The sequence below is a fragment of the Apium graveolens genome, chromosome 7 (genome assembly GCF_009905375.1).
Source record: "Apium graveolens cultivar Ventura chromosome 7, ASM990537v1, whole genome shotgun sequence".
Taxonomy (NCBI): Eukaryota; Viridiplantae; Streptophyta; class Magnoliopsida; order Apiales; family Apiaceae; genus Apium; species Apium graveolens.
In genome coordinates, this window is record NC_133653.1 from 202,459,957 (window position 1) to 202,473,889 (window position 13,933).

General features: G+C 33.6%; 1 protein-coding gene across 3 annotated transcripts in view; it reads left to right on the forward strand.

Annotated features, from left to right (window-relative positions):
• The first annotated feature begins 239 nt into the window (after positions 1 to 239).
• The window catches only part of LOC141672065 (uncharacterized), a 36,412-nt gene continuing 22,718 nt past the window's right edge, over positions 240 to 13,933 (forward strand). For 2 of the 3 annotated variants that reach the window (XM_074478562.1, XM_074478563.1), the window contains exons 1-11: positions 241 to 441; positions 587 to 691; positions 1,344 to 1,519; positions 2,619 to 2,892; positions 2,970 to 3,037; positions 3,127 to 3,196; positions 3,350 to 3,658; positions 6,347 to 6,426; positions 6,530 to 6,581; positions 9,498 to 9,651; positions 9,777 to 9,864. In XM_074478562.1, the coding sequence (XP_074334663.1) occupies positions 295 to 441; positions 587 to 691; positions 1,344 to 1,519; positions 2,619 to 2,892; positions 2,970 to 3,037; positions 3,127 to 3,196; positions 3,350 to 3,658; positions 6,347 to 6,426; positions 6,530 to 6,581; positions 9,498 to 9,651; positions 9,777 to 9,864 (1,523 nt within the window). In that variant the 5' untranslated portion in view covers positions 241 to 294. Of the gene's footprint in view, positions 442 to 586; positions 692 to 1,343; positions 1,520 to 2,618; positions 2,893 to 2,969; positions 3,038 to 3,126; positions 3,197 to 3,349; positions 3,659 to 6,346; positions 6,427 to 6,529; positions 6,582 to 9,497; positions 9,652 to 9,776; positions 9,865 to 13,933 lie in introns of all 3 variants that reach the window. The other variant, XM_074478564.1, reaches the window with a different exon arrangement.

The following is a 13,933-nucleotide window of genomic DNA, read 5'->3' on the forward strand; positions in this document are numbered from 1 at the left end:
ATGAACTTCGAGCACTCGAATAAAATAGTGAATTTCATAGAACTTTATTCTAAATATCAAATATGAACTAATAATATATTATAAATATTATGAAAACTTAATAAAATTTAAGCAGAATTATATATTATTAATTATAATTAATACCGCGATCTCCAATAATGCCGATTTCGGAATTTTAAAACAATGGTCGAATAATATTATATTTATTTCATTAATTAAGAAAGAAGTATACAAATACAACTGCAAAGATATACACTTCTGTGTAACAAAACTTTAAGCTAATAAGCTTGAGCGATGGCCGCATCATCATGGCGGACAGCCTTTTTAACCTTGAGAGACGAAACCGTAACTTCACCCCCTACAATTTTCCTTGTAAACCGTATCATTTTCTCAAATTCCGATGCTTTGATTGCCTCATTGCCCAACTTATCTCCTCTCCAAGTAACTCCTTTTTGATTCTTTTAGTGATTCATCTTTTTAATTTGATTTACTTAAGTTTATAAGTTTCTGTTTGCTAGTTTTGACCTTGAATTTGTTGTTGTTTCTTTCTGGATTTTAATTTGTTTGTTATCTGTTTGCTTTTTAGGTATCTTCGGATATAGTGTTTTTAATTGAAATGATTGGTATTGTATCCGGTTCTGAAGACAAAGATGATCAACTTGTCGATATTTTTCGACACCTCTCTCATTTGGTAATCTAAACGATATACATCCTTAGCATCTATACTACAATAATCAGTTTACCGATCTTTGCTTTTTTGTGTTTGCACTTCTTTTTCGTATCTCTTTCGTACTGAAAATCATCTATTTAGTTTATCTTATAGTTGTATTCCGATATGCCTCACTTTCCAGCCATTATGAAAATGGTTAAATTTCATGGATAAAGCTATATGATTGAACGATTATAGATTTTCCAGGTTTCTTTATACGAGAATTGGTAAATTTAGTCTGTATATTCCACACAAAATTTACATCTCAATTTCTTTCTATTTAATTATGGCATAATGAAATTTAAAATTATTAATGTTATTTTCGAAGGGCTTAGCCTAATAATAATAATATTTATACTTGATACTTGTCAAGCTATTTAAACTAATCAAATTAATTGCTATTCACCTCTTTAATTTGCTAAATGACTTTTAGAAAACTTGAAACAAAGTTATGTGGAACATTTAGATCTTATTTCCAACAATCTTGGCAGTTATACATCACAAACATAAATTTATGTGAAAGAATGGTACATATACCAAATTTCCAGTATTTACTCCATCTTCTAGTGACATGGAATTGTTTCTGCTTAAGTCTACACAAAACCTGTTTAACTCCTGTTCTTATCTTACGCAGATTTACAATGTCAGTCTCCATGTTTCTTTTGACATGATTTTATCTTCGTGGGATGCAGTGATAGACTCTTATGAAAAACTAGTGAATGACATTCTCACAATTTTTGTTACAAAGAATGGTATTTTGGGGAATGCTCATGCGGTCCAAATTTTAGAACAGTGTTTAAAAACTCTAAGGTATGTGTATATTATCTCGTCACTCTTACTATTCTTAAATACATTAAACTAGTTTGAATATATAATGCTCGGGATTTTATTAGTTATTTCAGCTTTAATTTTCTTGTTAGCCCAACAGGAATAAGGCGGGTTGCACAAATAGTGTGTATGTTATTGTATTGGAAGTATACAAATTTTGTGATGATGTATTTCTTTTGTTTATCCGAGAAGTGGGCTGCCTCGAAACTTCTTTTCCCTTGTAAATATGTGATGATAAATTGAGATAAAGAATTAATTTAAATGTTATTAATTAGTTTACATTTATTTATTGTAGAAATAAATAATGTATATATCTATATATTTTATATGCGGGGCTAGAAGTTTATTAAGTTAGTAATTTATTTATAATAAAGCCCAATTGTTTATGGGTCTTAGTCCATTAGGTTATTGTTAGGTTTTCTATTCCCTATATAAGCATTGTATTGTCCACATTATTACTAAGCTTTAATTATACACTTTTCTTGGGAATAATATTGATTTTATTCTTGGGATTCGTAAAATTCATTGCTTAATCTGTCTTTATTAAACTTGTCCTGCATCAATATGTCAGATTTCCCTTCCCTTCTTGAGGCCTTACCTCGCCTTAGAGAGTGAGGTTATTTTAAGTCCATGTGGCTCTGGCAATTTAATGCACCCCCCCCCCCCCCCCCCCCCCCGGTTCTAATATCACTACCTACTCATGTGATTAAACAATACACTACTGTTTACTATATGCATCTGATATCTGGATATTCTTTGTAATGAAGCAACACATTACTGTTTTCTTGACTTTCCTATGCTTGTAGAGTAATTATCTGCGATGAAAAATGTCTTTATATGTGGTGTTACCCATTACTAGTCTTGATCTTTCCAAAATATGTGGCATGACATCTGATTATATATATATATATATATCAAAACCATGTTGAGGATTTTCTTATAATTGAGAAAAAGCTGCTTATTCCCCAATAGCAGATGCAGTTAGTAATAGCCGACTAGCTGAGTATTATTTAAATATCGAAGCCTTGAGCAATCAATTATTTATACGAATTTATAGTGGCTGATTATTACCACTACACAGGAGTTTTTCTACTTTGTATCAAAGAACCACTTCATTAGCAGAAAGTCCTGTACTACTGAATTTCCTTCTGAACATCGTTGCACGCTTTCAACCTGACTTAATCAGTGCATCTCACTCATGTGTTGATTGGAGACATGAATTTGAAACTGGAAATAGATCATCCACTGTTGAGAGTGTATGGAAAGTTCAGACAACAGTTTTCACCATGATTAGTGAAATATATATAAGAGTCGGGAACATCCTACCTGTAAACTGGTGGCTATCAGCAGTTTTGGTAAGCATGCTCTTCCCAGTGAGATAGAATGTGCATGTTCATGGAATTTTAATTGAGACGGTTCTTTTGTAAACTAGGTTTTTCGGAAAATAATGGATGTCCTTGCAGCCAAAGGCTTCTTACTGGAGGACAATACTCTGGCCAAGTATCCATTGCCCTTCCATCATTAATTAACTTATCGAAGATATAATATTGAGCTTGCAATTTAATTAGCGGTGGTTCTTTTTTCTACAGGTTTTACACTTCACTGCTTCATTGCTTGCACTTAATTCTTTCAGATCCAAAGGGTACCCTTTCGGGCCATGTAAGTAAACAACAGTATTTTGCAAGATATGGACGAGTAAGTTCTGAATGAGGACATACAATCTAGTAAATCTGCTTATACTTCCTGTGAAGACGAGCAATATTGTCTTTTCTATGTGTGTTTTATATAAACAGATTCTTAATATTCCTACAGGTAGCTGGTTTGGTAGCTTCATTGAGGATGTTCTTTAATTATGGGCTTATTCAAAAACCGCAAGTTATCTTGACTGCATGTAGTCAGAAGAAGGAACACAACACTAACAAAAATAATAAAAATCTAACTAGTTCTGGTCCATATAAGCCTCCGCATATGCGCAGACTCAAGTCGAATCAGTATCATGAAGTTTCTTCACCTGATCACATGTCATCTGACTCAGATTACAGTGACAGTGACGGCTCACCAAATGAAGCATTCAATATTCACAGCTCCAAGGCCAGAGTAGCTGCAATAGTTTGCTTGCAGGTATTGATATGCCAAAAATTCATAGTATATGTGTCTCGAATATAGGATCAATTACGGATGTTTACATATCTTTCTTTGACTTATTAAGATAGACACCTTCGTTCTAAAGGAACATAAGGGAATTCCTTTCAGTCTCTCACCCATATGTAAGCATAAGCTTGGAGTGCTTTTTGATTGGAATTTAATTGGGATGGTCAGGCTTACCTCTTAAATTATTACTTTAACCAACTTATAAGAAGAAGTGATTTTCTTTTTTTACTTACAAGTTATTATCTCTTTGGTCAAGTTAGTATTATGTATTCGAAATGATAAGGCTTGGCTAGACAAGTTGGTTTAGATGCTTCACCAAAAATTTTGTATTAAAGTTGGCACTTGTGTGTTGTTTCAGTTCCCCCTCTTAATACTATTTTTCTCTTAGTGCCTTTATTTAATGGAATTTATATATTTGATCTGTCACTAGTTAGCAATATTTACGCAGATGAGTTTTTTCACGGGGCAACTCTGCTTTTCTTTGTGAAATGACTTGGTTCAACCCTCTCCTCGGACAATTTCTTTTTGGTACCTTCGTCCTAGAGTATGCTGGATATGATTGTTGGGGCAGCCTCTGGGTCGGATACTTCATTTGAGCGTAAAACTTATAAAAATTAAAGTATTGGCTATAAATTCTAGAACTTATATGTGGTAATGATGACTTGCAGAATTAAATAAGTAGCTCCTTCTTGTTTCTGGAAATTGTACTTATATGTCATCTTTTGTCATAATTTGTTAGTTGACAAGCAAACTAGGAAGGAAAATATCACCTATCAGTTATTTGCTCAAGCTGGTCTTAGTATCTGCATGAATTGTTTCAAGCAGATTTTAATATGCATATTGCTGCTGGAGCTTACCAGTACACTGTATTAAATATATATACTAGATGGAAGGCTTTAAATATCACTTAAAGCAAAACAATAAGTTTGTAAGAAGCAACAAGTTTACTTTTAAGAATTGTCGACCTTCAAACTATTTATGTATCACTGATTCTGCCCAAGTGGAGCCCAGACACCAACCCAAATCGAATGTATTTTTATTGTAGCATGCCTCTACAGTTCTAACCCTCGTATGTTTTGTGAAACGGAGGTTCATTGAATTTTTTAGGTAGGCGCAACGTTCTAAAAAGCCGAATAAGCGGACACATACGCGCAATTGAACTATAAAGAGCTTCAATTATTTATGAAGCAGCTGATTAAGTGTTAACTAAAATTAAGCTGTCAAAGAGGTTGTTGACTTCTGCTTTTTCATTTTTAGAATTAATTTAAAATCACGAACTGAAGGTCCATCTGCTGCTTGGGACTGCTTATCGCTTTCTAGAAGACTTTTTAGGCGTCAGATAAATTTGTTTAGGCAAGCAGTCTTTTAAAGAAACTGCTAAGATGTAGAGATGTACCTGAATTACATAGTTCAAGTCAAGGGTGTGTGTGAATAGTAGAGGTGTACATGTTTAGTGTGTAAAATAATGTAAGAGAAATGAATAAAGTATTTATCCATGGATTTCACACAAACTTCAATAAGGTCTCGACTATAGTTTTAAACAATCAGATTGTAAGTCTCAAATGACTTCAGATAATTAACTCGAGTTCCACTGATGTAATAGCCAAGATGAAATTCCATTAAAATAAAAAATCCCGAATTAGGAAATGCCAGTAGTAAAGAAATTAGTAGACCGCATTATAGGCAGAAATTATATCTAGATTTTGCTACTAATAATCTTAATCCATTTTAGAGTAAATAATAAACTGTCTATAGACACTAATGTGAGATAACAGTAAAACATACTTAATTAATGTATCTCTGAAACATGCATCTTCATTATTCATCTCCAGAAGTTCTAAAAATGTCAAGCCAGATATATGGAGGTGATTTTGGGTGGTGGTGAAGTTTTAAAGTAATGAGATAAGCATGAGTGTGAGTATAATACTTCTTTTATGAAGTTAGTTTTTTGGTAGCTATTAATATAAAGATCGCCAACTGTAAGCTTTCTGTGATGAAGTAGTTTCTATATTGGACATAAATATTATACGTCTAAATTGTATCTTCAATCAGTTTCTTCTTGTTCATAAGATTTTGGTATGCGAGTAGTTATACATCGCGGAATCAATATACACATGGATTGTTCTATAAACAAATGCTAAATGGCTGTAACTTCAGTTTTGTTAATGTTTTTTGAATAATGATATTGTTTTGTGATGATATTATACATTAAAATTTTGAAAATTTTCATTCTGTGTATATTATTTCTATTAACATTATGTTAGGAAAAAATAAGCTCAATTATTTTCAGTGGTTTGTAACTTTTTATACTAATTATTAATTTTTTATTAACTTGTACAAAGGAACAGAGTACGGCAGACTACCTACACTATAAATTAACTCGTCCAGTTTTAACTTGTATTAAATGTAAAGATACTCTTGGTTTGGCATACCAAGTAATTGCATAAGAAATTCAAATAATCCCCTTCTGCTAGCCATACCACTGAAATATTTGGCAATATCTAATAAAGAGAGTATTGCATTGTTGAACTGATAAAGCTGGTACCTGTTTTTGTTAGATTCTATTCGTACTTTTCTGTGGTCAAATCACATTTTCTTTGTTTTCTGTGTAGTGTGTAGTTTAGACTGGAACATTTCTCATTTGAAATATTTTGGTAGGATCTGTGTCAAGCTGATCTTAAATCTATGACTGCCCAATGGACAATGTTTTTGCCCACCAGTGACGTTCTGCAACTCAGGTAGATGTATTGTTTTTAGTCATTTTAACCTAGCATTTTAAATGTTCTGATGTTATTTCTCGTATAACTTTCTTCCAAGTTTCTAAATTGTTATTTCATACAGGAAATGTGATGCAAATTTAATGACATGCTTGCTTTTTGATCCTTACACAAAGGTATGATTTTCATGATGTGATTGGTACTTGATGAATCAATAGCATTTCATAGTTCATATTTCTTTTTCTTTGCTGCTCTGTTATATGTTGTATTTACATTAGTTCAATCACGGTCCTTCAAAAAAACTGTGTAAAAGAATCTTTGTCTAGGTACTTGAGACATATCTTGTATGTGAAAATAATATGAAAGAGTATCACTATGTAATTAGCTAAAATAAATTATTTGAATAAAAATGTCCGTTATTATAATTATACTAGGTAGTAGGTACAATATGTTTATGCAATGTTCCTGACCTAATTATACCATAGTTAACCTACTGGTCAAGATGCAGTCGTAAATTTGTTATCAAACTGTGGCTGATAGAAAATTACGGTGCACTAGAAAGAGTAATGCAATTGATATTTCCTGGGGAAAGGCGTTGGTCAAAATTATAGATATTCTGAAGTTACAGAATTCACCTTTAAATATTTGTAAGTAGCTAAACCTTTTAATTTGAAAAATTCGAACACAAGGAAAAATCATGCTGCCAAGTTAGAAAGTAGTGTTCTATTTTTCAAAAATCCATCCCTATGGATATGGCAGAAGCTACAGCTTTTGGGAAAGGTAAATTGAATAAGTTTACATATTAAATCCGTCGTTATTGGCATTCACAGAGTTAAGATTATTGGAAGACGGCTTGTAATTGAGAGTTTCCAACGGGTCAGATATTTTGTCATCTCTGTTTGAGTATTCTGTAAACATTCAAGATGAGATGTTATACTGTATATCTAATATGTTGGTTAGTCTGGAAAGAAAATCCAACACAACTGTGTATGTCTCATTGTTGTCACGGTGCTCGACTTGTCGATGACTAGTCGACTTGTCGATGACTAGTCGACTTGTCGATGACTAGTCGACTAGTCAGTTTGAGAAATTTGACTGAAGAGCTCGACTTGCGAATTGCCGACTAGTCGGTCGACTTGGTCGACTAATCGGTCGACTTGGTCAACTAATCGGTCGACTTGGTCGACTAATCGGTCGGCTTATCGACTAGTCGGACGACATGGTCAAGGACGACATGGTCAACTAGTCGGTCGACTAGTGCAAAATCCAATCAAAATTTAAAATGAGAAAAATAAAAAATTCTAAAACTGAATAATTTCAGCTTATATATCTTTGTGTGGGTGTGTTTATGTATATATAAATTGATTAAAACTGAATATACATGTAGTATAATCTGTTTATATATTTGTATAGTCAACTTATCTATGTGAGTATATAGAAGGGAAAAAGATATTTTCGTGTTTATCATATCTATTTTGTGATTGATATACATATGAGTATGAAAATGTTAGAATTTTGTTGTGGGAAACCACATATATAAGATATATATTATTATATATTATTTATTTAATTATTATTAATTTGTCAACTAGTCAGCGACTAGTGTATGACTATTCGACTAGTACCATCGACTCGACTTATGAACGTGACAACCATGGTATGTCCCAATGTTACTCGGACTCGGCTAGAAGTGTCCGACATGGACACGTGTCCAAGTATCGAATTCGGCAACTTTTTGAAAAATCTACATGTTTTTGGCCTAAAATAAGTGTCCGAGTCCGGGTGTCCATGTCCAAGTGTCGAGTGTCCGACACGGGTACTCGAAGGTAAAATGAAGAGTCCGAGTAACATAGGTATGTCCTATACATGTTGATCTAGCTAAATTGTGGGTGCAATTAATCTTTGTAATTTTATTTTAATAAGCATTTTACGAGTGCTGATTCACGTGTTGCTTTTTTTGCGGAGGAAATATTTCCATTGATAAAATTGATGAATACAATTCGAAGGGACAGATTATACTTCATTCATAACTAAAAGTAAAACCCTTTGGAAAAAAACCCATATCCAAACCCATAGGGAAAAAGAGTGCCATCTAAGAAGTACATTCTATACAAAATTAAAAGTTAAACTAGTGTCTTCTTGATAGTTATATGAAATCCTCATGTAATTAAAATTGTAGCTAGATTGTCTTATACTTCGAAGTCGCTGGATAGATAATCTCTTTTGAACATCTCGAAAATAAGAACAAATGAAATGAAGGACAATATGTAAAAAATAATAAAATGAATAAATCCGATAATAATTTATTATAGGAAACGAAAAAGAAACAAAATAAAGTCTAACCAAAGAAAATCTTTTGTTAGACACTAAAAAAATAAAATAATATATATATAATTTTCTAAAAGGACAGACTCAAGCTAACAAAAAGGCACACGATTGCTTCTAAAAGGTCTAAAAGGTCAAGAATATATGGCTTTAAAATGGCTACCCATAAATGGTACAATGACATACAATCAAGGCATTTATTGAAAATATCCGGTCAAAATATTCCTAATTTTTTGCACTAATAACCGCAGATAATAAATAAGTTTAAACTATTATTAACTATTCACACATAACGGCAATTGATTTGTTTTATTAAGAATTATAAACTAATAAAAGAAAGAAATAAATACTCTCGTTACTAAACTGAAAAATAAATACTACATTGAAGTTGATGAACTGAAATTATAACCTGCCATTTCAAAATAGAAACTAATAAATATATGATGACACTAACTAGTAACTACAATAGATAAAATTGACCTTATTTTACAAAAAGTAACTGACATTATTTAGCCACTTCTATGTCAAATTAGGCAGCAGTATAACTAGTAATCTACCACTAAGCTTTTTCCAGTATTTACTTGTCACTTTTTCTCTTTTTAATTATTGTTAACAGGAGTATTAAGTAACAATTACTTTTCATATGATATGCGCTTCGATGAAGCATAGTTTGTTGCTTCGATGAAGTATAGTTTGTTGCTCGGAGTTTAAGCTGTCACAGAAAGTCCATTGGTTTTTATATAATTTATTTACTTCATGGTCCTCAGGCACGATTGGCATGTGCCTCTGCTCTGGCTGCGATGTTGGACGCACCTGTATCTGTCTATCTTCAGATGGCAGAATACAGGGACTCTACTAAACGAGAATCTTACATGTCGCTTTCCAGTTCACTTGGTCAGATTTTAGTGCAACTTCATACAGGTATTCAAAATGCAGTACAACTCTTTTTATGTGGTTACATTTAATTTTTAGTATAGATCTTTTGCAGACTTGCAAGTGTTTAAAGGCTTTGAGTCGTAACTAATTTTTTTGGAATTGTGGTTTAGGAATCCTGTATTTAGTCAAACACGAAAAACATAGTAGATTGGTGGCATCTTTGTTCAAAGTTCTTGTACTTCTGATATCGTCTACACCGTAAGGATATTATTTCATTCTTTCCCTGTTAGTGTTCTTTGAATTTCTCTTGTTACATTATTCCTATTGTTTCTATTCATCACAAAGATACTGTAACAAGCCCTACAAGTTCTAGGCCCCATTAAGAATTACCGAAGTGAAATTGGCTAAGAGACAAGGTCCAGCATTCTTACTGTTCACTTGTAAATGCAAAATTACGAAGAGACTTGGAGCATCTGATTCAATGAGAAGAGAAACTATGATTTTTTATATTAAAAAATTACATCAGTTTATAAAAGCCACATACGAGTTAATCCTTAAACTTATTGACCAAGTAACAATCTTTTATTAAATGAAACAAATCCTTTCTTATTAAGATTTTTTATTTTCAATTTTGCGTGAGCCCGTGGGGTTTACCCAGTACGCACCCAAACGGTAGCGATTGCGGGTTCCCTACGATAAAAAAATTTGAAAAGAAAAGACAATTATGAACTTTACCATATGAATTCTATTGAATTTGGGATACCTACTTAGGTTTGTTATTCTTCTTTTCTGAGTCAACAATTCTTGTGGTTGACCAGTACGATGCATTACATTGGAGCCCTTTTAGTGTGTAAAAAAGATAAAAAAAACTACCCACCGCATATGACTACTTTTAACCTTCAACCATCAATGTGCAAAATAATTGAAATGCAGACCAAAAAGTGCAAATAAGTCTTAAAAAACAACATGAATGAGTTTACATATTACATATTACAGAACAGAATGAGGTGCAGAGCTGCAGTATGACTTCATTTTATTTACTGTACTCATGTTGTTGTACAATGTGTTGCAAAATAAGATGTAAATTTGACAAAGATGTGTGAAAATGCTTATATTTTTCAATGAAAATGTTATACAACAAGCTCCTGTATTTATAGGTACAACTGAGCTAATTAGAGCCACAAATCAGCTAGCAGATCCCATTAAATTTTCCTGGAAATCAGCCTACAGAATCCCCTATTATCAGTTATGCCGTTGACGCGTCAAAACTTTTTGTGAATTTATCCGCTGTTTGAAGATTAGTACCAACATGAGGAAGTTCAATAACACCACGAGTAAATGCATCTCTAATATAATGACAATCAACTTTGATGTGTTTCGTTCATTCATGATATACTGGATTGGAAGCAATCTGAATGGAACTTTTGTTATCAGCATGGAGTGGAGTAGGATTAATTTGAGAAGCTCCAAGCTCGGAAAGAAGCCCACGTAACCATACAATTTCTGAACAAGTCGTAGACATGGCTTTATATTCAGCCTCAGTTGAAGATTTTGAGACATGATCTTGCTGTTTACACTTCCAAGAGATCAAGGCATCTCCGAGAAAAGTACACGATCCGGTTGTAGATCTTCAAGTATCCGGACATCCAGCCCAATCAGCATCACTATATGTTTGTAAATGAAGATCAGAATATTTCGGAAAAAATAGACCACGTGTAGGTGACCTAATTAAATAGCGAATGATACGCTTCACTGCAATAAGATGAAGATGTCGAGGTGATTGCATAAATCTGCTAACTATATGGACAACGTATGAGATATCAGGCCTGGTAATAGTTAAATAGATAAGGCTACTAACCAATTGTCTATATAAATAAGGATTAGATAAAAACTCCCCTTCATCTTTTCGATATTTAACATTCACTTCCATTGGTGTATCAACAGCAGTAGCCTCCTTTAAACCATCCAACTCAATAAGATCTTTGACATATTTATGTTGATTTAAGAATACACCTCGATCTCGAGAATGAACTTCTAAACCCAAAAAATATTTAAGATCCCCAAGATCCTTACGATGCAACATATTTTTAAGTTTTGATATGAGCACCTGTGATGATTATATCATCTACATGGACTAGAAGAAAGACCATACTTGCTGGTGTCTTATGAAAGAAAGAGATTAATCATATTGGCTTTGTGTAAAAGAGAAGTTGATGAGAGTACTGCGAAACTTATCAAACAATTCTCGAGGAGACTGTCTCAACCCATACAAAGTGCGCCTTAACCTGCAAACTTTATTTAGAGCTATCCATGCCATACCATGTGGAAGTTTCATGTAAATTTCCTCTTTAAGGTCCCCATTTAAGAAAACATTTTTGACATCCATTTGATGTAAAGGCCAAGATTTTGAGAAAGCAACAGCAAGAATGGTTCTTACGGTGGTCATTATAGCCACTGGTGCAAATGTCTCTTCATAGTTGATACCAATATTCTTGTTTATTTCCAAGTGCAACCAATCGAGCTTTGTATCGATCTAGTGAGCCATTAGACTTCAGTTTCACACTATAAACCCATTTACTACCGATTGGCTTGACATTTGGAGGCAAGGAAACAATGTCCCAAGTATGATTTTCAGCAAGAGCTTGGAGTTCTGTCTCCATTGCTTGTTGCCAACACTCATGTTCCATTGCTCGTCTATAACAAGTGGGAATAGAGATAGGAGATAAAGTACTGGACATGGCTACTGGATCTGTAAAACCATACATGTCGGGAGGTTTTGAATTACTAGAGCTTCTCCGAAGAGGAGGTGGATCATTGGAAGTAACAGGATCAGGTGCATCCTAAAGAGTCGTAGGAGCCATAGTGGGAGACGCGTGTCTATTATAAACATGACCTGGTTTAAATCTCTGTGTTGGGGTTGATGACTCGGGAAAATGAGGCAATATAGCTATTGATGGAGTTGGGAAGTCATTTGTGTGCTAAAAAATGGCTGATTATCAAAGAAAATTACATTTCTAGACACGAAATTCAACGGATATTAGGATCATAGCAAAGAAAACCTTTTTTGGTGCCACCGTATCCTAAGAAAGCACACTTGATAGATTGTGCAGTAAGTTTATTCCTTTCATGTGGATGAAGATGTACAAAACAAACACATCCGAAAATATGAAGATTAGAATAATATGGTTCATCTTTATATAAACGAAGGTAGGGAGATTCATTCTTTAAGGTGGGAGACGGTAATCTGTTTATCAAATAAACAGCAGTAGACAGGGCTTCACACCAAAATTGAGATACTCAATGAGGAGAGTTCGAACAACATCAAGAAGACGACGATTCTTTCTCTCAGCCACACCATTTTGCTGTGGAGTTGATGGACAAGATTGTTGTGATATGATTACATGATTTTGAAGTGATGATTGAAATTCGTTTGATGTATATTCACGACCCGAATCAAATTGCAAAATTCTAATTTTTGCAGAAAATTGTGTTTCGATTAAAGTATGGAAAGTTTTAAATGCTTTAAAGACCTCGCTTTTATATTGAAGAAAATATACCCAAGTATAACGAGAGAAATCGTCAATGAAAGTTACAAAATACTTGTAATGTTCATGAGATATTACCCCCCATGCATCAGAATGCACAAGTTCGAAAGCTTTGGTGGTGTGAGATTTATGTAATGGAAAGGGAAGTGTTTTGCTTTTACCAAGTTTGCAAGATGCACAATGAATATTGTCTTTATTCGAAGAATTCAAAGTTTTATTCCCAAGCAAACCGGATTTAAGTAAGATACTAAGAACATGAGAATTTGGATCTCCTAACCGTTTATGCCACACTTGATTATTACAATCAGCGGCATTACAAGAAACATATTTTGACACTAGAGAAGGTGATGGGAGTAAAGGAAAGAGACGTCCCACTTTAGTCCCCTTCGCGATCATCTTCCCTGACACTTGATCCTGCACAAAACAACCAGAATTTGAAAATTGAACCGTGCAGTTGTTATCAACTAACTGGCCAACAGATATAAGATTAATAGACAACTTTGGGGACACAAAAACTGTATTCAGAGAGGATGAAATATCACCAACAACATTTATAGGTAAAGAGTTACCATCAGCGGTTTGAATATGAAAATCCCCTTTATACTTTTGAACATTATTTAGGGTAATTGCTGTGCTAGTCATGTGATTTGAAGCTGCGGAATCAAATACCAAGGCTTATGAGCAGAGTTTTTGTTACCTGAAATTCCTGAAGTTGAAAATGCATTAACTATCATGTGTTGGATCATTTCAGGAGTAACAGAGGACTGACCAAAGTTAGAAGC